Below are 25,694 nucleotides of genomic sequence, written 5' to 3' on the forward strand. Positions count from 1 at the left end.
CTACTACTACTACTACTACTACTACTACTACTACTACTACTACTACTGCTATGGCTGTGACTATGACTACAACAACTCCCACTACTATTTCTATTACCACCACTACTACTACTACAGGCTGAGCCTGGTGGATTGCTTAAGTCTGGAGTTCTGAGATGCTGGAGGAATAAAGCCAATCAGGTGGCCCCATTAAATTTGGTGCCAATCTGGTGAATCCCTGGGATTGGGGGAGTATGGGAACAGGCTGCATAAGGAGTGGTAAATTGGTCCAGGTTGGCAATGGAGCACGTCAAAACTTTGGTGCTGATCAGTAGTGGTATGGGACCATAACAGACTGTTGTACTTCCACCCAGAGCAAGATAGGGAGACCTAGACTAAAAAATAAGATAAAAATGATTAATTAGACTAAATAACTTCTAAAAACTCAAGCTCTAAATTCTAGGCTCTCCCTTTAGCGAAGGTAGAAACACAGGGAGTCCTACTTTAGAGAGTATATAATACTCCCCAGATCAAGTTTTTATATGCTTTTCAAGAATCTTCAGCTAATAGTTTTGTACATTTGTTCATTCATACATATAGAGATAGAGGATGCATGGGATATGATCAACAAAATGAGCGAAGGGAAAGTCAAGGTCAATGATCTGCCTGATACTTTGGAGAGGTTGGGTATGAAGTTACCTGATAAAGACCTTAAAGAAGTCCTAAAATTGATTCAACCTGATGGTGAGTATTTGGGCCTATCAGGTTATATATTCTATATTATGTATTTATGTGAATGTGTATATGTGTATGTATATATGCATATATGCAAATATATGTACATATTTGTATTATGTTCTTTTCAGTGAAATACTAAAAATTAGACATTCCTACAATTTAGAGAATTGGGAGGGAGTTGGAAGTTAGAGCAATTATAATAATTGACTTAACTTTAAGGGGTCTACCAGTCTCTTAACAACAGAGTGGGAAAGGGAATAGCAGGAGATTAGGAAAGGAGGCAAACCTGCAGTAATAGGAAATTCAATTCATTTTTTATTAAGCACCCACTGTTTGCCAAGCTAGGTGCTGGAAATAACAAAGACAAAATGGAGATAGCTCCTTTCCTCAAGGAGCTTATATTCTACTTGAATTCTATCAGTTGCCCAGAAGTAGTAACCTCTCTATATCTTGATGGGCAAAATGTTAGAGGACATCATGCATCTCAGAATGTTTATTTCTGATTAAATTATCCTATAGCATCCTTGCCCTCTTTTGCTTAGATCTTCCCTACTGCAGTAAGCTCCCACCTGTTAGTTTTTTCAAGATCCTTTTATAAGCCAAGGGTTCTTCTTTTTCATCTCTGTGCCAATGGTTAATATATTTTGGCTTGCTGAAAAAAATTGCTGTCATTTAGTGACCTTTTCTGCCCTTCAGTTAAATGTAAATTGGTTAACTTGAGGTCACTTATCTTTTTTTTTTTTTTAAGCAATCGGGGTTAAGTAACTTGCTCAAGGTTACATGGCCAGTTATTTCTGGGTGTGGTGCTAAGTATCTGAGCCCAGATTCAATCCCCAGGTCATCCTGACACTGGAGCCGGTGCTCTTACTTGCTGAGCCACCTGGCTGCCCCTGAGGTCACTTATCTTTAAGAAGTCACTTCAGTGTTATTGAACCTCACTGAATGTACCTCCTAAAGCTGAGAGAAATGTTATGAACCTAGAGGAACAGTAGTGTTTCCTTCTTGTGCTTGGGGCACTCTTAGATCTCTTGGAGACAAACCTGAAGAATGATTTCATCTCCATTCTCTTTTATCATCATTTGAATTCAGTTAAATACAATATATATTTATTAAACCTCTACTCTCTAGGACAATGTGCTAGGTGCTAGAAATACAGAGAACAAAATTAAATAATCCCTGCTCTCAGGGAGCTTCCCTTCTACTGAATAACTTCATGTATACACCTAAGGACACTAGGTTGATGTGTCTCTGAAATACTATATTAATGTCCACTTTTGCCTATTTTGCAAGTAACCTTACAGTCATATAGGTATCAGGAGACCAAGAATTTTCCTCTGAGGGCATTTAATCTTCAGAAAAGCTCCAGAATTGACATGTTTGTTCTCTTGGGAATAATGGGGAAAAAGAATGTCTTCTGTACTACTTATATCTATTACTTATTACGATACCTGGCACATAATAGGTGTTAATAAATGATTGTTGATTGATACTGTGTGCTGGTATTAGCTTAAAAGAAGAGTTCTTAACCCAGACTTCATAGAACTCCAGGTGGTCTGTGAATAGACTCTAGGGAGGGCATGAACTCGGATGGGAAAAGTTACATCTTAATTTTTACCAATCTCTTGGTTCCCAAACTGTCAGTTGGTCAGAGCTCATAAGTCTTTCAGGATTTTTTTCATGTTATTGATGAAAAAGTATGAATTATTCTTCTGATTTTGCTTATTTCATTTTGAATCAACTCCTATAAGAGTTTCTGCATCTCTTTGAAATAATATTTTCCTTCACTTCTTAGGACAATAGTATTCCATTATATTCATGTACCTTAATTTGTTCAGCCATCCCCCAATTGATAGATTACTCCCATAGTTGAACGGATTTTTACTACCACAAAAAGCTGCTGTAAATATTTTTGTTCATGTTAGACTTTTCCTCTAACTTTTTGTAATCTTTGGGGTATTAGCCCAACAGTGATATAGCTAGGTTAAAGGGTATGCCTTGTTAAGTAAATTTTTGTGCATAATTCTTAAATATAATCACAATCTGCACAGCTCTACCAACAAGTGCATCCATGTGCCCATTTTCCCACAGCTCCTCTAACAGTTTCTTTTTTGTCATCTTTGCTAATCTAATGTGTATGAATTAGAAAATCAAAATTGCTTTAATTTGCTTTTTTAAAATTATTAATGAGTTGGAGTATTTTTTTTTCAAATGGCTAAAGATAATTAGGATTTCTTCTTATGAGAACTGCCTGTTCATATCCTTAGAGCATTTTCAATTGAAGAATGAATTTTATTCTAACAAATTTTAGTAATTTCCTGATATATCTTGGAAATGAGACCTTTAGCTGAGAAACTTGCTGTAAAGATTTTTTTTCCTAGTTGTTTTCCTTCTAATCAGACATATTGGGTTTTGTATGTGCAAAAACTTAATACATTTTATTTTCCGTGATCCATTCTGTCCCTTGTTTGATCATTATCCTACATCCATAGATCTCATAAATAATTGCTTCCTTATTTCTCTAACTTAGAGAATTAAATTCTCTAAAATTAGAGCTAAGTCTTTTGAGCTTTTCTTGGCATAAGATGTGAGGTGTTGATCTAAATCTAATTTCTGCAGTATTGCTATGCATTTTTCCCAAGGAACTTTAATCATATAGTGAGAATCTTTACCCCAGGGCCTAGAGTCTTTGTGTTTATTAAATGTTAGGTTACTAGCTTTGTCTGTTTCTCTGTATTGTGTCCTTAATCTTTTCCACTGATCGATGTCTCTATTTTTAAAAAACAATACCAAATAATTTTGAGGATTACTGCTTGGTAACATAGTTTGAGATCTGGTCAACTAGGGCCTCTTTGTATTCATATATTTTTTCATTATTTCCTTAGTGATTCTTGATATTTCATGCCTCTATATAGGAACTTCATTATTATTTTTTCTTATTCTATGAAGTAATCCTTTGGTAGTTTGGTAATGTATTAAAAAATAAATTTAGGCACTATTACAATTTTAGTTACATTGTTTCATCCTATACATGAGCAACTAATATTTCTCCAGTTATTTAGATCTGTCTTTATTTATATAAACAATGCTTTGTAGTTTTTTTCTTTTGTAAAAAGAATTTTGAATGTGCTTTGTTGGTGGACTTGTCAATTGGTCCTGTTGTTCTGGAAATCAATTTTGAACTATGTCTATAAAGTTATTAAAAATGTGCATAAAGTTTGACCCAGCTATACCACTATTAGGCCTATCCCAAAGATACCAATGAAAAAGGAAAAGGACCTCTATGTTCAAAAATACTTATAGCAACTATTTTCATGGAAGCCCCAAACTGGAAATGAGGAGGTGCCCACATATTGGGGAATAGTTGTATATGAATGTAATGAAATATTATTGTAATATATTTGAAATATAGTATTAATAAAATATTATGTTGTATATCATTATAAGAAATGACAATTTTTTGGGTAGTTTTAGAGGAAATAGTGAAGACTTCTGTGAACTGACACAGAATGAAGGTAAATAGGACTAGAAGAATAATTTATACAATGATAATACTACAGAGAAAAAACAACTTTCAGAGACTTTAGAACTCTAACCAAGGCAATGATAGACCATGATGAGTCCAGATTAATCTTGTCCACATCCTACCAAAGTGGTAATGAGCTTAAAATGCAGAACGAGATACATACATTTTTGAACACGGACAATGTGGAAATCTGTTTTGCTGGACTATGGATATTTGTTATAATAAAGGTTTTGGATTTTTTAATTTTTCTATTTTTCAATTAGAGATCAAGTGCATTAGAAAGGAGAGGTAATGAATACTTTTAAAAATATAGAAAGAAAAATAAAAGAGAGAATATAAAGAGACAATGAGAGAACATAGATGAGAGGGTCAGAGAGAAGGATTAGAACCAGAGAACAGATGTGGTTCTTTTGAGGCAAATTTATTAAAAACTAAGCACAACAACAGCAATAACTTTGGAAATGTATTTGATAGGTGTTTTAACAGTCTTTTCACTGTAAATCATGCTTAGCTTTTAGTTTTTCCTAGGTAAGCTATTTTATTGTCTTAAAAGGAACGGCACAAAACTATTAAGTTTATGCCTTTTTATGCTTCTAAAATGTATTATAGTTTTTTTTAAAATAAGACAAATGAAAGGGAGTAGATGGAACAGATAATAAAATTAGTTTCTGGGAAGCATTTAATACAAGAAAGTTGAGGATTGTCATCTTGCCAGTCTTCTGCTTTACTTTGTTAAGACCAACTTAAGGCTTTCTTTTCTCTCTAATGGATTTTTCTCCTTTCCTTTTGTAGATGATGGATCAGTAAAAATAAAGGATGTTGTTGAGATATTGGCTAAGACTCCACAAGTTATTAGGCCTCATGGTATGAATTTTTTAAAAAGAGTAAATCCTCTCCATTCTTGTTTTTGTTCATCTGTTGTTACCTTTTAAAATAAGTATTAATCTAACCTTTAGCTGTTGTTCCACCAATGCCTTTTCTTCTCCACTTTAATTCTTTTGAAAATGGCAATATAGAAATGCCTGACCCTATGCTAGATTTTTTTTTCTCTTTTGGTAATAAAGCTTTATTTAATCATATTATGAGTACCACATGAGATGATGCAAACATTAAAGTGATAGCACTTTAGTGTATGATTTTATAAATATGTATGTAGTTATACAAATATGTACAAATAAGTATGATTTAAAAAATTCATCCAATAAGTATTAGATGCTGAAAGACACATTTCTAAGTATTACGGGTGCTATTCAGAGATACATAAAACATGATCCTTGCCCTAAAAAAACTTATGATTTAGTTGAGGAGAAAAGGCACAAAAACAGGAACATTCAATAACTAAGCAAATGTTAAATACAAGTTAACACATGATAACAATGCACAAGCAACACCAGTATTTGAGAAATTTTCCAGTGAAAACCAGTATGCTAAATACACTGATTAGCTTAATGAGTTAGGGGATCAATATGGTAGTGAGTGGTCTGGGAAGGCTTCATAAAGAAGGACCCTGAAAGATAGGAAAGATTTTTTTTCACATAGGAATGCCACTAATGAATCTCCAGTCTCTGGGAACTCCAGTGGCAACTGCTTGCTCAGATTCGGCTTCAGTTAAGAAAATGCTAGCATTTTGCTACTCATGTTATCCTCCTTAGCTGCAAGCCAGTTCTTGATCTAGAGCCCATGGGAGCAGAGCTGTTGATGAGTTATCTCTCCCTAGGGTGGACTCCCCCTTCTTGGAGTTTGTTAGCTACTCTGGGCAGTGGAATATAGAGGGGTGCACCTTGGGAGAAGGGCTCTGAATTGGTTCATTTTACATTGTCCTCAAGTGTCTCAGAAGCTTCAAGAGGCCCTGAATCAAAATGTTTAGCCAGATATCCTTGAAACTCTGGCACCTGATACAAGATAGATCGTCTGGTTCTCACTGTGATCCAGAACTTGTCCTTATATACATTTTTGTCCTAATCTGTACTCTGTAGGGCAGGGCAACCTTTGGAGGTCCCAAAGTTGCCTTGGGGCTGTGTAAGTTTAGACTGAAGGGAAGTGGCAAAAGGAATCACCTCCATTTGATAATGAATTACTTTCTCTCCTCTGGATTTTGTGGCTAGTTGAAGGACATTGGGAGACTCTCAGTAGCTTTTTTTTTTTAAATAAGAAGCTAGCTTTGATTGTTAATCAACCACCCTCAAGAAAAGGAGCTTTTAGAAACTTTAAATAGGCAACATGCTGTTTATTTTTGGCATGAGTTAATAGTCTACCTGTGATCATTTAACAAAGTTTCATCTCATTGGTGTCTTTTCAAAAGCAGTTAGCAATTTTTATGGTGTGTGTGTGGGACCTTTCAGTCATTAGATAACAGTAACAGCTAATAATATCTAATATTTAAATAGTATTTACTATGTGCCAGGCACTGTGCTAAGCACTTTACAATTATTATCCCATTTGAACCTCAAATCAACCCTGGGGGAGAGGTGCTATTATTATCCTTATTTTACAGATAAGGAAACTGAAGCAAATGGAGGTTAGGTATCTTGCCTAGTGTCACACAGCTAGTAAGTGGCAGCTACATTTGAACTCAGATCTTCATGACTCCAGACCACATAGTCTATCTGTAGAACCACCTGGCTACCTAGATTACTTCAGTGAAGCCATGAACTCACCAACCTTAGCTCTTAAAAATGAAGACAATCCCCATATCAGATTTTTGTGTGATTCTGTATTTTGTTGTTGCTGTTGTTGAATCAATTTATGTTTTTATTTGGATATGCATACAGAATTTAAAAAAGCATGGACTATTGTCAGCAGTGTCACTGATGGGAAAATCAAGAAGTCTGATGTGCCTCTAGTCCTGCATAGCTGGGAATTTGAGTTAGCTGATGAAAAGCTTAAAGAGACAGTGGAATCTATGGAGTCCGAAGGTGAGTTCTTCAGATAGATGTGAGACACTATTCACTCAGAGTACATGAGAACATGTGTCCTTTCTCATGGCAAAGCTAAGATTTCAGTCATAGTCACAGGTCCAATTTCTGCCAGACTGCTTTCTAGTTTCACCAACAATTGTCAGATGGTGAGTTTCTTCCCCAAGTAATTTATGTTTGGGAATTTATTGAATACTGGGTGAGATCACTTGTTTCTATTTCTTTCTTATCCAGTCTCTTGCAATGATCTACTTTTTTTGTCTCATGAATATATTTTTTAAAGTTTTAAAATTTATTTTAAACTTAAGTACAAAATAAGAAAAGGAAATAAAAGCATTGCCATGTACACAGCAGAACATAAGAAAGGATTCAACATAAAACAATAAATATCTATTTCAAGAAAACCTATATAATAAATACTAGACATTATTTTCAAATTTGTCCAGCTTTTCTTTGCTTCCTTGTAGGTTTTCTTTTGGCCTCTGCTATGCACTTTTTACTTTATTTTTTTCCCCTTTCCCACCCAAAGAAGGCTACAGCTAAGCCTGGATTTACACACACACACACACACACACACACACACACACACTCACACATACACACATTATACATATATAGATATCTATAAACATACATAGCTATACACATATACACTCATACACATATATGTAAGACCATATACTTATTTCTACTTGTCATCTGTTTCTCTGAAACTGGATAGCATCTTCTTTTATAAGTCCAAGTCTTTCCATGTTTTTTCTAAATCAGCGAGCTCATCATTTCCTACACCACAGCAATATTCCAGCCCAATCCCATTCTATCTGAGAGATTGTCTACAAAAGTTTTTTTTCTCCAATTTTCTGCGTTCCTTCTATTCTTAGCTCCATGGGTTCTATTTCTACAAAAAAATTTTCATTTAAAGTAATAAAAACTATTCATTTTACATTTCAATAATGCTTTCACCATATAATATGGCTTAAGGTCTGATACTACTGAATCTGCTTCCTTTACATCTCTTTTCTCCTGGTGCCTTTGAAGTTCCTGACCTTTTGTTCTTCTAAATGAACTTTGTTATTATTTTTCTAATGCAATAAGATATTATTTTTTAGTAATTTAGTTGGGATGGCATTACATAAGTAGATTAGTTAGGTAAAATTGTCATTTAAAAATTATATTGACTTTACCTACCCACAAACAATATAATATTACTTCAATTATTTAGATCTGACTTTATTTGTATACAAAGCATTTTATGTTTTATTCATACAGTTCCTGTGTCTTTTTTGTCAGTTCTCAGGTATTTTATACTCTCTAACTATTCTAAATGGTCTAAAACCATATTGAATAATATGGCTGACAGTGTAATTTCCCTATTTTTTCTTTTGATTAAATCTATTTCAGCTTTAATCATGATTACTACCCCTGTTTTTTTATATAATAAATTCTACTCCCAACCTTTATTTAATGTTTGTGTGTGTCTCTCATTTTTATAGCATTTTTTGAAAATGACATATTGTTGAATTCAAATTCTATATCTTTTATGAATATTTTTGATCATTATTGCTTTAATATTATACTTGGAAGTTAGGAAATGTAATTTCTCCCTTCATTCTTACTTTCTATCCCATTATATTTTTTGAGATTCTCAAACTTTTATTCCTAGAGGGATTAATTTTAAAATTAAGTTTTACAGCTTTTAATTTGGATGTGGTCTCTACAACACAAAAGGAAACAGAGTTTTTCAAATAACTCTCAGGTCTCCAGTTTACTATTCTCTTATCTCTGGGGGTTTTGGCCTTTTTCTTCTGTAGAAATTACTGTATTGGATCCTCTTCATTTTTTTATTAGAATATCTGATTCCATTTTCCTCCATTTGTTTTCTTTTGTTTTGTAGAACCAGAACATTTACCTTTACAGGATCTTATCAAGAGATATACTAAGGCCAAAAAATTGAGTAAGCCCCAAAGTGAGTATGAATGAGTCTTTTGTTCCTCTGTTAGCAGTTATGATCAGACTTTTTATGGATAGGAATTTGATTTTTTGAAGTTTCTACTTATTCCTTTTTTTTTTTACTTTCAGTAATTAAGTTAATAGGAAAAAGATCTTAAATCACAAGCAGGAATATTAAACTCCTTAGCTTTCTTTTTTTATTCTTGGTGGCAAAGTTTTGTGTGCATGTAACCAATCAACATATCTTTTAAAAATAAGATTAATGCATTTTCTAGATATAACCTCTTCCCCACCAGCTCAGGAATTGAAACCTCCCTTATAACAAGGAAAATCAGCAAAAGCTAAACCTATAACCAGTACAATGACTATGTCTGGGAACATATTTAACATCCTGTCTCTGTAGCCCCATGTCTCTTTATCAAGAAGCGAGGAAGTATGTTTCCTTATTTGTTCTCTTATAACTAATATTTGTATCAATGTTTTTTAAACAATTGCGTATAATGCTTTTAAGGCACTGATTTGAAATCACAAAATGTGGTCCCTCCCCTCATCAGAGTGCTATGATCTAGGCAAGTATACAAAGTATAAATATAGAAAAACTAAATAATGGTTCAAGGATTAAATAATTCCAAAAGAAAAATATTCAAAATATTATAATCTGACAGTCATGACTGATGGTACTAAGTTGTAGATATTAAATGTTATGTCAGATTTAGTAGCTTAGATAAAACAACTTTTCATCATGGTGAAAATAGTTCAAATTTGTGTACCTGTTATTAACATACTGTTTTATAATGAAAAGTTTTTTTTAGTAGTTTAGTGTTTTTAAATAATAGTTCAGAGAAGAGATTCTTGACATTCATTAATATGCTTACAATTTAACAGGATTACAGGATGCCTGGGTTGTTGTCAACAGTGTTTCAGGTGGTAAAGTAAAGCCTTCTGATCTGAGATCTACACTAGAAAGCATGGGCGTGAGTTTAAATCTGGAAGAAATTAAAGAAATATTGAAATATGTTCACGTTGATGGTGAGTACTTTAGTTCTCCATAGAGTTATTTGCCCAAAGTATAATAGAATATGGTTTTTCCAAGGATAATTAAAATTTTAGTCATCCTTAGGGACAGCTAGTTGGCACATTGGATAGAGTGCTGGGCTTGTTGTCAGGAAGACTCATCTTCTTGAGTTCAAATCCAGCCTCAGACATTTACTAGCTGTGTGACCCTGGGCAGCTCACTTAATCCCATTTGCCTCAGTTTCCTCATCTGTAAAAAGAGCTGGAAAAAGAAATGGCAAACCGCTTTAGTATCTTTGCCAAGAAAACCCCAAATAGGGTCACAAAGAGTTGAACACAACTGAGTTTTTACTTTGTTGATTTCTTCTGGTTCGATGTTTTGATCCTTTTGGTCCGCAAAAAAGGATTCTATGGTCTGTTTGCTCATCTTGCCAGCCAATTACTTACTTTTGAGCTCTTTGCCATGGTAAAACTCTGCTTCCAGAGTGGAGAGAACTGTGTCCCAAATTGCTGGGGTTTTCACAAATGTTGTCAGAGCTATGAGGAGGGTGCCCTCTCTACAGCCAGCACAAGCTCTAGCACACTGGTGTTCCTCACCCCAGGACCACCAGTCAAGACTGTGACCCAGATCCAAGCAGGATCCAAACAAGAACAATTACCCTCTGAATGGTTGTTTTGTCCCCCTATAATCTGTAGGCCAGGAGCTCCAGAGGCAGCCACGGGGCAGCAGCTGGAGCCGCAGGACCTTTTCTACCACCTCTGTTGCCCTGGGAGTAGGGGCCAGACCACTCTCTTCTCTCACCCTGGATCAACAGAGTTCCCCACTGACCTTGTACTTTCTCTAGTGTTTATGAGTTGAGAAATCTAGAAACTGCCACAGCTACTAGTGATTTACTCTCCTGAAGTCTGCTCCACCCATTCTGTGCTGCCAGTTGGGATGCCCCAGGTCTGGGCCCATGCATGTCATGTGGGACTGCACTCTGCCCCCAGCCCAATGCAATAGACAGTTCATGTCGGCCTGCCAGGCTGCCTTCAGTGGGAGATTTGTTTCTCTCTGTCACTTTGTGGGTTCTGTAGCTCTAAAATTTGTTTAGAGTCATATTTTAAAGGTATTTGAGGTAGTTGGTGCAGGAGCTTAAGCAAGTTCCTGTTTTTACTCTGCCATCTTGGCTCCACCCCCCATTTTCCTTTGAATTATTAGTTTTTCTGGAGTATGATTGTAAGTGGTAGTATAAACTACTATTTGGCCCTGGTGTAGAGGGTAGTGTCTCAGAAGACTTTGGAGGAAGAAACCTACCTTCTGACCTGGACCATTCCCCCAGTTCTTATATGCCTGCTTTTGACTTTGGACTGGAACCACTGTACACTATATATAATTAATATTATATAACATATATAATTAATATTATATAACATATATAATATTATATATCTTATAATATATATTTTTTCATTTTGTAGATGATGGAACAATAGATTTAAATGATGTTATCAATAAATTGACACACTTGCAAAAATGGAGTAGGGACCAACGTAAGTATGAAGGAATATTTTCTTTCTTTCATTGTTATATAAATTGTGATTTTTTATAGATTGATATGAATTTAACTTTTTAATAGAAATCCATCAATCCTCTTTCTTCTTAGTCACTTTGTAAATAGAAATATATTCTTAAAAATCTTAGCCAGGAATGTAATTCCCTTTGCTTATATCTTCTATTTTCCATTTTGTTGGTGACATTTTATCTATTTGCTTAATGAACTGACCAATATTTATTGAATAGGTGTTGTCTCTAAGGTTATTTGTTAGATGCCAAAGTCTAAACAAAGATGTATAAGGCATCCCTCCCTTCAAAGACATTAAAGTCAAGTTCTGTGGATGAGGAATGAGCTCAGAACAATTCAATAAGATCATAGGAGTTATACAAAAGAAAACATGGTTAATTGCCCATTGAGTGATGTAAACTATTAGTGTGATGGATTTAGAGACAGAAAAGAACCCTCTGATCCTGAATTGTCTTCCTCAACATGGAACATTCATGGAAGAGAAAGGAATTAAGGTAGGTCTTGAAATTTAGACATTATGCTGAGGAGTGCTGTTGAGTCGCTGGATTCCAGTAGTGACTCACATCAGCACTAGGACAAGTAGAAATTGTTATGTCTATGTCATCATTTCCAGATAGGTCAGTTCCTTTTCTAGGGGAGTCCCACAGGACAGGGTAAGTTTCACAACATGCCTTGCCCTTTTCTTTTCTTAGCCACTCTTGGTGGTTCTTAGCCATTCTGGCTAATTGAGATTAGAAGAAGATCTGGTTTGGTGTAGATGTAAGTAATTTGCAGAAGTACCTTAGGAACTAAGAAATGCTATGGAATCAGTGTTTTGGTTTTGTTTTTTCACAGAGTCTTTTAATATTTGATAATTTAAGAAAATTATTTTGTATAATTTGGTAATGAGAAGAGTCCCCAAAGGAAGCTCTGAGCCAGCTTTTTCCCATCTGAAATCCTAAAGGTACCTTGACATTAAAGATATAGATGAGATAGAAGGAAAGAAGGAAATAACCAGTGATTTGAAAGCCCAGTTGGCCATAAACCTCTTACAACCTGTCAATAAGAACTTGTGTGGTAAAGTGGGGAAAAGACTAAATCTGGACATAGATCCATACCTTGGTTTTCTTTTTACTGCCTTATGATTATAGGCAAATTACACAACTTTTCTGGCATTCAGTTTTCTCACCTGTAATATGGAGAGTTCTCATAATTCTAGAGGACCAGTGATGAAGAATACTACCTATCATTTGACAGATGTGATAGATTAAAAGTGCAGAATAAAGCCTTTGACTTTAGATATAGCCAATATATGAATTTGTTTTGCTTGGCTATACAAATTTTCACAAGGATTTTGTTTTCCTTTCAATTTGAGGGGAAAAGGTAGAGGGAAGTATTGAGAGAGAAAAGAAGACAAAGAAAAAAGAGAATCATTGAAACATTAAAATATTCTTCACAGAAAATAGAAGTCCAGAAAGAAACATAAATAAGCAGGCTCACTTTGAAAGTTACATTTTGAGTTATAATTCTTTTTAAAAGATTTTTATTGATATAGCTTGTCTTCACATTGACTATATCCCTCATCCCATTAAAGCCATCCTTTAAAATTTATTATATTCTTAAGAAGAAAGCCAAACCATACATGGTTTCCTATATAGTCTTGTTTTGTTTTACTTTATATATGAAAATTCTCATTTTATTTTAAGTTCAGAATAAAAATAGATTTAAAAATAAAATGAAGGAGCTCAGCTGAATGTTCTTGAAAATCTCTTTAAACTCTAAATCCTAAGCTTATTTGCAAGTGGCCTCAAATGGTTTTGAAGCATTTACTTTATAAAAACTGGCATTGAATAGGTCTTGCCTCAGACAAACTGAGACCTGGGAAAGACCTCAAACCAATGTCAACCACTGCATCCCAGGCCATCTCCAGTCATCCTGACTTTTGTCTTGCTACTGGACTTCGATAACTCTGGAGAGGAGAGTAAGGCTGATGACTGTGAAACTCTGCTGCATTTAAATCCAATTCACACTTAAGTCAATATATCACTCTTGTGATGTCATTGGTCCTCTTTGCAAATAAAGAACCACCACTAGCACCAACTACAATAACAACAAGCTGGCATTAATTGCAGACTAACCACTCATAAGAGAAAAAAAAACCCTAATAATGTGCTACATTTGGCATGTCTAGACTTCTGTTTTTGACTTGAATTAATACTTATGATCATGAGGTAATTTTTTAAAATTAAATTTCTATCTCATCAAGAGAAGCATAGGTTAGACTTTCTCCTTGGTTAGCAAGTAAGAGCATGAAAGTGTCTTTTAATCAAATTCATTCATCAAGCATTGGTTCAGCTAACTGCCTACTATGTCAGGCACCATACTAAATGCTAAGTCAGGAGATTCAGACAATTCTACCCTCTAGGAGTTTCTCTCCTATTCAGTTTTTCAGGCTACTTAGGTGACAATAAAAAAAAACCAAGAACCAGAGCACTGTAAAATGAATATATTTCCTCTTCATCCCTTCCCTTGGTCAGGCTCTTTATAGGTTTTTTAAACTAGCCAATTTAAAAGCTTAGCACTCTGATTTATTCATCCTTATAGGGATACAACATGCATATAATGTTGTCACAAATGTCACGGATGGGAAAGTCAAGATGAAGGACCTGCCATCTACCTTGGAGAGCTTGGGGTTCAATTTAGATGATGATGACATTAAAGGAATACTGGAATCTGCTGTACCAGATGGTGAGAACTTAGGTTATTTACAAAGGGTAAAAGAGGATTCATGTTCTTTCTCACAGCAAAGCTAAAGTTTTAACATTCCCAGAAGATTAAGAATTTGAGAATGGGATTGGGATGGTTGGAACAATGCCTTTACTTTTCCTGAGTTTTTATGTCTCTGCCTGAAAGACAAGTGAGAAATGGAGGTGAGAGGATTGAGACAGCCAGGTTGGTGCAATGGATAGAGGACTAGAGTCAGGAAAACCTAAGCTCAAATTTGGTCTTGGACACTTACTAGCTGGGCAAGACTCTTAACCTCTGTTTCCCTCAGTTTCCTCATCTGTAAAATGGGGATAATAATAGCACAAACCTCCCAGGATTGTTGGGAGGATCACATGAGATGTGTTGGGCAGTTGGTGTATATAAGTGCTAGCTGCTATGATTAGGGTGATGACCAATGAGAGGATGGAGGACAAGTAGTGAGAATGCCATCATGTTCTTAGAAGTAGTACCCTTTACCCTAAATATGTTCATTTTTAGCTATATTACTTATTCTTATATCAGCATGTCCATTTATGGATTCTCTGATTCTTCTCTAGCATTTCATTCTCATTACACTTGGCTTGATTTTTAAAAAAAATTGTCTATAGCTGTTCTGTATATGTACTAGTGTGTTCCTAAATTGTTCCCTCCTTGCTACCCTGTCCTTCCTTAGCTGTATCGTGCTACACTGAAGTTCTTCATCTCAATTTTACAAGCATTTATTGAGTGCTTACTGCGTGCCATACATACATGCATTGTGCTAGGTGTCAGAGAAACAAATGGAAAAATGAGATAGTTTTTATTCTTAAGACACATCCTAAGAAGGTAAAAACAATACATACGCAGATAAGTAAATGTTAAATACATACAAGGTTAATGCAAAATGATTTCTAATTTGGAAGAGGGAACATTAGTAATTAAGAGATCATGGAAGGCCTGTGGTAGAAGTGGTAGATGTTGACCCTTAGGGACTGTGCCAGTATTCAGGTTTTGCCCATATTGCCTCATTGGTACCAAAGTTTGTGAGCAGATCTCTTATTTCAGTCCTGTACAGGTCTCTCTGACTGGAGCAGAATATCAGTTATAGAATTATAAATCATTGCAAAGATTCTTTTAAAAATATGACAAACAAGGGGAGGAAGGGCTCATTCTCAAACTAGTCTCTGGGAGAGTTTTTGAGCTTTGGGTTTGGTATACACAACACAAAGGAAGAGGAAAGTGACTAAGTCTTCTATTTTACTTTGTACTTTATAGACCTAGTTTTAATTGTTTTGTTCTTTTTTTTTCCATTTTATAGAATTTGGGGAAGTGAATTTAAAGGACATTGTCAAGAAATTGACTGGTGCAAAAAAACTGAATAAATCTCAACGTGAGTATAAATGAATCTGACTGTCTTTGTATTGGTGTAACTTCTTTTTACTCAAATATGTTCAATATAAAATTAATAACCTAGGGACAGCTAGGTGGTGCAGTGAATACAGCACTGGCCCTGGAGTCAGGAGGACCTAAGTTCAATCTGGCCTCAGACACTTGACACACTTACTAGCCATGTGACTTTGGGCAAGTCACTTAACCCCAATTGCCCTCCAAAAAAAAAGCAAAAAAAATTAATAACCATTAATAAAGGTGAATAATCAGCTAAGCAAATAAAATAGGGGATCCAATCTCATGTAATTTATTTAGCAATTAATTTTTAAGAACATGGGGCTGCTAGAGGGTAAACTCTTACCCTACTGTGCTTGTAATATCTAAACATTATACAGAAAATTAATAAGAAATGTGTGTATTTTGTCTCCCTATCCAAGTTGATCTTAATGTTTAACTTCCTTTGGCTTTTTCTTAAAGTTGTGGTCCAGGTTCATAATGTTTTGGTTCTGTTCATCTTGCTCCATAAGTATTTATTGACCAGTCATTGTGTTTAGTGTTGAGGTTACCCCCCTAAAAAAAGCAGACATGGTTCTGCATGTTTCCCAGTTTACTTTTTACATGATTCAGTGATTGTCTGAGCCTGTATTTCCTCCATTTACTTTTCATTGGCTTCTTTAATTTATCTTGGGTTTTTCTTTTAGTTATCTTCAGACCAGTTTTCTTCAGTTGATCTAATGCTTTTAACAGTCAAGTTCTTCCAGTGTCATTTTTTTTCTTTTTCTTTTTTGGAGGGCCATTGGGGTTAAGTAACTTGCCCAAGGTTACGCAGCTAGATTTTTTTGTTAAGTGTCTGAGGCTGGATCCGAACCCAGGTCCTCCTGACTCTGGGGCTGGTGCTTTACTCACTGCACCACCTAGCCGCCCCTTTCCAGTGTCTTTTCAAAAACAGTAGGCCATCTAGATATACCAACACTTCCAATAGTTCATATCTCCAACTGTTTTTTACAAAATGTCAGGAGCCACTATTGCAAAGTGGCTGAGGAACACCAGTCCCTTGACATTCTAAAGCCTCTTAAAGATACAATAAAAGCAGTATTTGGGGGCGGCCAGGTAGCACAGCGAGTAAGAGCACCGGCTTCAGTGTTGGGATGACCTGGAGATCGAATCCTGGGCTCAGACACTCAGCACCACACCCAGAAATAACTGGCCGTGTAACCTTGAGCAAGTTACTTAACCCCGATTGCTTATATATATATACATATATATATATATATATATATATTAAAAAAAGCAGTATTTGTAGCATCTGTGAAGAGGCTATCACAGCTGATGTTGCAACTCTGATGTGGCATGATAATATAATTTCCATCACTTCTCTTTTTTTTTGTCCCCGATTTTCAGTTATTATAGGTGAATAAACAATCACCGCATTATTTAATGTCTGAAAAGCTTTTTGCAAACCTCAAAGTGCTATGTATACATGTATCACCTATTAATCAAGTATAAGCATCTTAAGGGCAGGTACTGTTTTCATTCTTGTCTGTATATTCATCGTGCCAAACCTAGTTCCTGGCACATAGTATGTGCCTAATAAATGCTTAGTGACTGGAGTAAAACTATTAATATTATTACCATCATCTTTATGAAGAAAGGCAGGTGCATGTAGAGTTGCCCACTTTTTACAGATTCCCAAATCCAAGACTCCTTGCTCTCAGTCTCAAATGTGTTTACTTAGAATCACCAGCTTATTGATATGACACTTTTATTTGCATGTCCATTTAGAATTAGAAAATGCATTGGTTGTTGTCAGCAATGTCAGTGAGGGGAAAGTCAATGTCGATGATCTAGTGCCCACTTTGAAGAGCTTGGGAATCCGTTTAACCGAGGAAGATACTAAAGAAATAATGAAATCTGTCAAGACTGATGGTGAGTATTTCAGCTATTTTTCTCAGATTATTTTTTTGATTGCATGTGTGTTCTTTCTAGTGACAAGGCTGAAAATTCAATATTTCTGACACACAAAAATGGGGCTGTTGGCATTGGTAAGCATTGGGTGATCGTGGCAACGGCCTTATCTTTCAGGGGTCCAAATTATTCCCTCTGTAAGGGGAATGGTAAAGGACTGATAAGAGAGGGGCAGAAGGCCAAGAGTTCTTTACTTCCTTGAAGGAGAAGTTAACTCTTCTGTTATTGGGGTGGCTAGGTGGCACAGTGAATAGAGCACCAGCCCTGAAGTCAGGAGGACCTGAGTTCAAATTTGGCCTCAGACACTTAACACTTACTAGCTGTGTGACCTTGGGCAAGTCACTTAACTCCAATTGGCCCTTCAAAAAAAGCAAGCAAACAAACAAAAACAAAAAAGAACTCCTCTGTTCTGACCTAGACCATTAGTTCATATTAAGTATTTGTTTCTATGTGCTTATACATCTGGGTTCCTTCAGGCTTTAGACACTCACTTTCATTTTTGGATTCTACTCCTAGAAATTGGTTCCTACTGTGTTTGGTCTCTAGAGACACTTTAAATAAGTATGTCCCTACTGGCTTATTGAGAAGCTACTGTTAGTATAGTAGGGAAGATAGTGAAGTTGGGATGGAGGGAAGAATCCCTGAGGAGTATAATAATATGATTATATTATTTTAACAATGACATATTAAAAGAATAAAAATAATAATATGTTATTATTAATCATATATTGACCAAGAAGGAAATACCTATGTGAAAGAATAGGGAGGAAAATCAGCAATAAAGAAGGAAAAACATGTAATAGTCATGTGCATCTGAGAGAGAAGTATGCCAGCTATATAAGCCTGGGGCTGCTTGCAGTTGTTGTATAAAACCTGAAAAGAGCTAAGTTTTCATTTCTGGTAAACTCTGGCCTATATATCATTACCACAGTAGGAGGAGATTAGGGAGGTGAGTGCAAGGAGCAGTATATCTCACCTATTTAAGGGGCTGAATAGATAATTCTAGTCTAGGAAGGGTCAACCTCACCACCCCTATCTTCTGCTCTTCTCTGGAAGAAATCAAAGTTCCCTTCATAGAAGGGTGGGCAGAGAAGACTGTGGATATCTATATATGCCTTCCCATGAACCACATTTAGACAAATCCATGCAGACACACATAAACACAGGTACAACATAGACCCACACCCTACGTATGCCCCCCCACCTCCCTCCAGCCCCCTCCAACCCCACAACAACCCACCTAAGGATAGTATCTTCTTTTACATTCAAAGATTAAGATACTTATCATAGCAAGGAAGACCTTTCAATCCTTGAGGTGAGTAGTCAAGGAAGGAACACAGTAGTTTGAGTAGGTTAAGTTCATCCAAACTGTATTTTAACATATTATGAACTTTTCTTTATTCAAGAGTCCTACAAATGTTGGTTGAGAGGCATGTTTGAGAGCAAGGGGGCAGGGACTATGCAGTTGAAATATACTTCTCTCTCTCTCTCTCTCTCTCTCTCTCTCTCTCTCTCTCTCTCTCTCCTATCTTTCTTCCCTTCCCCAGCTACAAATGGTTTATCACCATATTGTTTTTTTCTTCAACAAACTTGTCTGGTGATTTACCATTTAAAAACTCCCATGGTACTCTATTATCTTCCAGGAACAGATACAAAATCCTCTTTTTTCCCTTAGTTCCTCTAACATGACTAAATAAGCCCATATTTATATCCTTAGCATTCCTCAACAGCCTCCACTTACTGTGGTATTCAGAGTGCTTGATAGTCTTCTCACCAAACCTGAATTCTTTTTTTTTATTATTATTATTCATCCTTGGTTAACTGACCTTGTTTCCTTCTTTTATTCCTGTCATTTTAAAATATGAGCCCAAGTATGAGTTCCTTGTACATACATATCAGACTCTTTTTGATGACTCTCCTTGGTCTTCTTCAAAGAAACTATTTGTATCATGAGAATTTCTTTTTTTTTTTTTGAGCTTTCCATATCCTCCCCCCAAATGTACAGTGTGTATCAGACTATGTCCAGCTTTCTTTTTCCTCATCACAAATTCTAAAATGTAATTGGCATTTCCCCCCTAGGGTCCCTACCATTTTTTACTTGTAGAACAAGTTCCTCTTCGTTGGTCACAATATGACCCAGAAAAGAAGTTCCCTTTATCCTTTCCTCCACCAAGGAGTTAAAGTTCAATGAATATAAAGTCAGTTTATCAGCTGTTTTACTTTTTTGCAGAGAGGGTTATAGCAGATGTCCCCCTATTATATAATGCTTCATTCCCAGGTTTATGATCTCTCTCCATGTTGTTATCTGTTTTTTCCTCCTTTGCACCATACACTAAAGAAGGTGGTTGGCACAATACTCCCTTGAGTATATACTTTTTTTCTCTAATGACTAAATGGAAGGCACTGGTAGTAGGAATTATCATCTCTATTGCTCATTTATCGGTATCTCCAGTTTAATGTGTTGGTAAGATTTTGTTAAATGCTTGACATGTACATGCTAAGGAAGATAGGGCCTGCATTAAAAGCAGAAGGGAAACAAGAAAGGAACAAGTATTTATTGAGTTCTACTATATGTTAAGCATTGTGCCAAGTGCTTTGCAAATATCTTCTTTAATCCTTGTGCTGTTTTTCCCCCAATTTAACGTAGAGGAAATTGAGGCAGACAAAGTTACTTACCCCAAGTCACATAGCCAGTAAGTGTTTGAGGCTGGATTTGACCTTGTGACTCCATGACCATTGCTCTAACCATGGGGGCCACCCCTCTTCTTTCCACCCCTTCAACCAAGTGTAACATCAAAAGACCCCAAAATATAATAACTGGTATAGTCCAAATCCATAGAAGAAACTTAATATGCCAGATTTCTTAAATTGAGAAAATGATAGCATATACAAACATGAATGTACACATGTAAATATACAGCTATATAATCTGAATTGTGGAATATTGTGAAAACGAAGTTATTTTAAAAATTATCTTTATCTTCTTTATGGACAAAAATATACTAATAAAATTTCCCTATTGTATCAAGAATTAGAGAGCAGGTATAAAAACAAATTGACTTTCACAGATTCATCAGTTATTAACCTTTTCTTCCTCTCTAATTATTTTGTATTATATTGTATATATGTTGTATCCCCCTGAAGAATGCAAGCTCTCTGAAGGCAAGACCTGTTTCATTTCAGTCTTTGTATCTCCAGTCAGTCATTCAATAAATATTTACTAAGCACCTATTATGTGCCAGGCATGGTGCTAAGTTCTAGGTATACAAAGAAGGTATAACTCCTGTCCCAAAGCCCATTGGTGTGAAAATGTCTTCTCATTGGTGGAGATGAATGTCCTCCTCTGTGTGAGGGGTGGGAAGGAGATGTTAAAAGCAGTAGAGATCTTGTCTCTTCAGTCTTCTTTGAGTTCTCTTCAAACTTCAAGTTGCTCTAGGCTTCCAGTGTCAGAAGAGAAGATGGATGAGACCAATCCCATTTCAGGTTACTGAAAGACTTCCAAGTACTTTGGGCAGAGTGGTTGGTTATTAAAATAATGTAATTTCCAAGGCACTGAGAAGCTCTTTTCTCCATAAAAACTTCTACAATCTCCTCTCTTGATTCATGAAATTCCTTCCACAAGAGACAAATCTTTTAATCCATATCCAAACAGGGATCCCTGTGGGTGCCTTTCTGCCCAAAAAAATGTAAATTTTGATGACTGAAACTTAGCAAGATACCTTTGGGAATACTATTGTATTATAAGAAATGGCAAGCAGAATGGTTTCAGAAAAAACCTGGGAAGATTTATATGAACTGATGCAAAATGAAATGAACAGAATCAGGAGAACATTGTACACAGTAACAGCAATATTGTACAATAATCAACTGTTAATGACTTAACTATTTTCAGTAATACAATGGTCCAAGATAATTCCAAAGGACTTATGATAAAAAAAATATCCACCTCCAGAGAAATAACTGATGGAGCGTGAATACAGATTGAAGCTTGATTCCTTTCCTCTCCTCTCCTGTCCTCTCCTCTCTTTTCCTCTCCTCTCCTTTTTCCTTCCTTCCTTCCTTCCTTCCTTCCTTCCTTCCTTCCTTCCTTCCTTCCTTCCTTCCTTCCTTCCTTCCTTCCTTCCTTCCTTCCTTCCTTCCTTTCTCCTCTTTTTCCTCCTCCTGTTTGCAACATGGCTAACATGGAAATATGTTTTCCATGATTTCACATGTATAATTGATATCATATTTCTCACCTTCACAGTGGGTAAGGAAAGAGATAGAGGGAAGGAGAGAATGCAGAACTTGAAAAATTTTTAAATGAATTTTAAATTTTAAAATTAAATTTTAAAATGAATTTTAAATTTTGTAAAAATAAATAACAAATTTTTTTAAAGACCATTACCATCCTTCCCTCCACCCTGGCCTGTATTTTGTGCACCTACTTATACGGGTTCTACTGGTCTTCCCACTTAAGTATCTGAAATACTCCCATTTTGCATTTTTCAGGAGAAGACATGGTGAATTTAAAAGATATTGTCAATAAATTGACCGAGGAGAAAAAAGAAAAGGTCCAACGTGAGTATGAATGTGAATCTTCCCATTTTTGTATGTATTTTTTGACTTGAAAGAGAAAGGAATTTAACTTTTTACATGAATTTCTTCTCTGCTGCTATGTTCTTCCCACCTTCAATCCTTTTACAGTAGCAAACTGGTAATGCTTAAACTCTTAGTATAATTTTTTCTATTTTGGTTTGGTTTGGCATTTTTATTACAAGGCTGTTGTGAGGAAAGGGGTTTTGTAAGACATGAAGTACTCAATAAATGTGAGTTCATTATTATTTATACAGTTAGTTGATTATTATATTGTTACTACTATATAAAAAATCCTTTGCTAGATGTATGTTAGGCATACAGAAATATATAAAAGATCACCCTTGTCCAGGTCCTACTGCTGATGTAGGTACCAAGTATAATGGGTGGTACATGGGGTGTGTCTTTCACATAACCCCTGTTGTAGTGCCTCTATCTCATGTAAGTGGGTGGACACTGCAGCCTATCCTCATGCTGGCATTTCTAAGTTTCCATAAGAAGATTTTCATTACTTGGTTACACTCAAATTCTCTCAAAGCCGTAGGGGTAACTCTGTTGAAGAGAAATACTTTTCCTGACTCCCTTAACCCAGGCTAAGGGATCAGGTTATGAAGAGCTTTTACTGCTAATCAAATGAACTTATATTTGAGCCAAGAGAGGTAACAGGGGCCCATTGAAGTTTTTTGAGTGTTAGGGGTTGGGAGTGGATGGGTGACATGCTTTAAGAGATCATTTTTGGAAGTAGGAGAGATTTAAAGTAGAGAGATCAGATTAGAGACTATTGTAAATGAGTCCAAGTGAGAAGGGACAGGGGACTGAACTAGGGTAGGCAAATAGAAATAAGTGGACAGATATAAGAGATATTGTAAAGTTAGAAATGGCAAGATTTAGTAACTGATTGGCTATATGGAGTAGAGAAGAATGAATTGTTAAAGATGGCTCTGAATTAACATAGCTAGGTGACTGATTAGAAGGATGGTGGTGCCCTTGAGACAGTAAGAGGAGAGTTTGGGAATAGGGATGATTTTAATTAAGAATTTAATGAGTTGGGGTGGCTAGGTGGCACAGTGAATAGAGCACTGATCCTGGAGTCAGGAGGACCTGAGTTCAAATTGGGCCTCAGACACATAACACTTACTATCCGTGTAACCTTGGTCAAGTCACTTAATCCCAATTGCCTTACCTTCCCCCCTCCAAGAAAAAAAATAATTTAATGGGTTGTTTTGAACATGTTGAGTGTATGCCTTTGGAACATCCTGTTTGAAATATTCAATAAGCAGTTTGTAATGTGGGATGAGAGCTCAGAAGAAGGGACCAAAGCTAGATATACAGACCTCGTACTCAACTGCATAGAGATGATAATTAAATCCATGGTTGCTGATGAAGTCACCAAGTGAGAGAGTGTAGAGTGAAAAGAGAAAAGGACCCAGACAGAGCCATGAGTTACATCTACAATTAGTATGATGATGTGAGCTATTATCCATCAAATGAGACTAAAAAGTAGCCATTAGACAGACAGGAGGAGAACCAAGAGAGAGCAGTTTCATGAAAACCCAGAGAAGATTGAGAAAGGGTCATTGGATTTGACAGCTAAGATAGCATTAGTAACTTTGGAGAGAAGAGTTTCAGTTAAGTGATAAAGTTCTAAGTCAGACTATTTAGAAAAGGAGAGGAAATGGAGACACTGAATAGAGACAGCTATTTTTTTCAAGATGTTTGGCTAAGAAAGGGATGAGGTATAATATTATAGCTAGCAGGTGTGGTAGACTCTAATAAGGAATTTTTAAGGATGGTGAATTTGAGCTTGTTGGTATATAGCTGGGGGAAAATAGTAGATAGGGAGAAATTAACGATTGTAGGAGGAGCATTATAGCAGAGGCAATCTTCTGAAGAAGATGGGAAGGGATGGTTAATGATTAAGGATGTATGCAAAAAATTGGTCATGTCAGAGGAGAAGGGTTACCTCTTCATCAGAGACTGGGGTAAAGGAGGAAATAGTGGAGGATGATGTTATCGTGTTGAAAATGAAGAAGATTATGAGATGCAGAGGATAATTTTCTCAATAAAATATGAGGCAATGATCATAGCTAAATTAGCATGGAGAGAGTGCAGTGGGAGTCTAGAGGAGAGAAGAGAAGGTTTTAAAATAGCCATATAGGAAGTAGAATTGAGAATAAATTGGAGAGGAGTAAAATGCTTGCCTTGATGCATTGAGGGCCAAATTGACACTAGATGACAAATTTGTTGTGGTTCTAGTTAGTGTGGTTGACTGATTTTTTCCTGCTGCATTCAGCAGCACATGAATAGGCTCTGAGGAGATGGGTGCTTGAAGTCATGCAGGGTTGTGGGCTTAGCAAGGCGAGAATAGAGATAGGATAAAGGAACCCTAGGATTCTTGTGTAGAACTGAAATAGTTCACTAAAAGTTTGAAGGGAAGAGAAAGTAATCAGATCAGGGTTGATAGCCTTGGACAATTACTGAGAATAGAGGAATTAGAGATCACAATGAGGATGAAGAATAGGCTTAGAGAGGTGTAAGGCACAATTGAGAAGAGATGGAAACATAGGAGGTTGGATAAAGAAACTTCAGATCTCTTGAATGTGAAAGTGGAACACTTTTGAGTGATAGCAAGATTGACCATCATGTTTGTAGGTGAAGTGGGGAAAAGGACTAGGTCATGACAACTGACAAGATTCCTTAACCCGCTAATTGGGAGTTTAGAATATTTACTGAAGTCACTTAGTATGAGGGCAGAAACTGAGGTAGGCAGAGGGAGACCATGAATCAGGTGTTGAATTCAATGAAGAAGCTGGGCTTAATGACTTGGAGGATTAGTAGATAATAGTGAGGAGGATCTGGGCTGAGTGATAAATTTGGGTAGAGTCAACCTCAAAGAAGGAGAGGTTGCTAAGTGATGATGGTAGAGTGATGGAGAGTGGGGAGCAGGGGTATGAGAGATGGTTCAACTACCACTGGAAAAGAAATTCAGTGTTATTTTGAGTCAGACCTCAGGGAACGCCAGGAGAGAGGAATGTGATAGTAAGATGTCTAAAATAAATGGAAATTTTACAGTTGTAGAACAGGAATTCCAGAAGGCACAGTGGAAGGAACCCAGGGTATAGGAACAGATAGCTGAGTGGCTTAGTGTGAGGAAGATCTGAAATCTAGTATTGGCTCTGATGCTTCTCAAATAGATTAGCTTTGTGACCCTGGCAAGTGACATAACCTCTAGGTTCCTCAGGAAATTCCCTAGGAATTATCTACTAAATCATAGATAAGTTATTATCTTAATGAGTGGAAGGAATTCGGGATTGGGTTCCAATCCCACTTCTACCACAGTTATGACCTTTGTGACCATGG

The 25,694-nt window shown here is 36.2% G+C and overlaps 2 protein-coding genes across 2 annotated transcripts in view; both read left to right on the forward strand.

The window, feature by feature from the left end:
* Positions 1-25,694, forward strand: part of LOC138152763 (EF-hand calcium-binding domain-containing protein 13-like) — a 98,045-nt gene that overhangs the window by 4,133 nt on the left and 68,218 nt on the right. The window contains exons 4-13 of the mRNA XM_069076850.1: positions 580-723; positions 5,033-5,104; positions 7,012-7,155; positions 9,050-9,121; positions 9,991-10,134; positions 11,581-11,652; positions 14,268-14,411; positions 15,727-15,798; positions 17,580-17,723; positions 22,251-22,319. Coding sequence (XP_068932951.1) covers positions 580-723; positions 5,033-5,104; positions 7,012-7,155; positions 9,050-9,121; positions 9,991-10,134; positions 11,581-11,652; positions 14,268-14,411; positions 15,727-15,798; positions 17,580-17,723; positions 22,251-22,319 — 1,077 coding nt within the window. The remainder of the gene's footprint in view (positions 1-579; positions 724-5,032; positions 5,105-7,011; positions 7,156-9,049; positions 9,122-9,990; positions 10,135-11,580; positions 11,653-14,267; positions 14,412-15,726; positions 15,799-17,579; positions 17,724-22,250; positions 22,320-25,694) is intronic.
* The window catches only part of METTL2A (methyltransferase 2A, tRNA N3-cytidine), a 393,599-nt gene continuing 390,634 nt past the window's right edge, over positions 22,730-25,694 (forward strand). The window contains exon 1 of the mRNA XM_069076225.1: positions 22,730-22,733. The gene's annotated coding sequence lies outside the window, so the exon portion shown is untranslated. The remainder of the gene's footprint in view (positions 22,734-25,694) is intronic.

Source organism: Petaurus breviceps, unplaced genomic scaffold, assembly GCF_028583685.1.
Source record: "Petaurus breviceps papuanus isolate PSGF00001 unplaced genomic scaffold, PetGlider_PUasm1.0 90925, whole genome shotgun sequence".
In the NCBI taxonomy this organism is placed as follows: domain Eukaryota; kingdom Metazoa; phylum Chordata; class Mammalia; order Diprotodontia; family Petauridae; genus Petaurus; species Petaurus breviceps.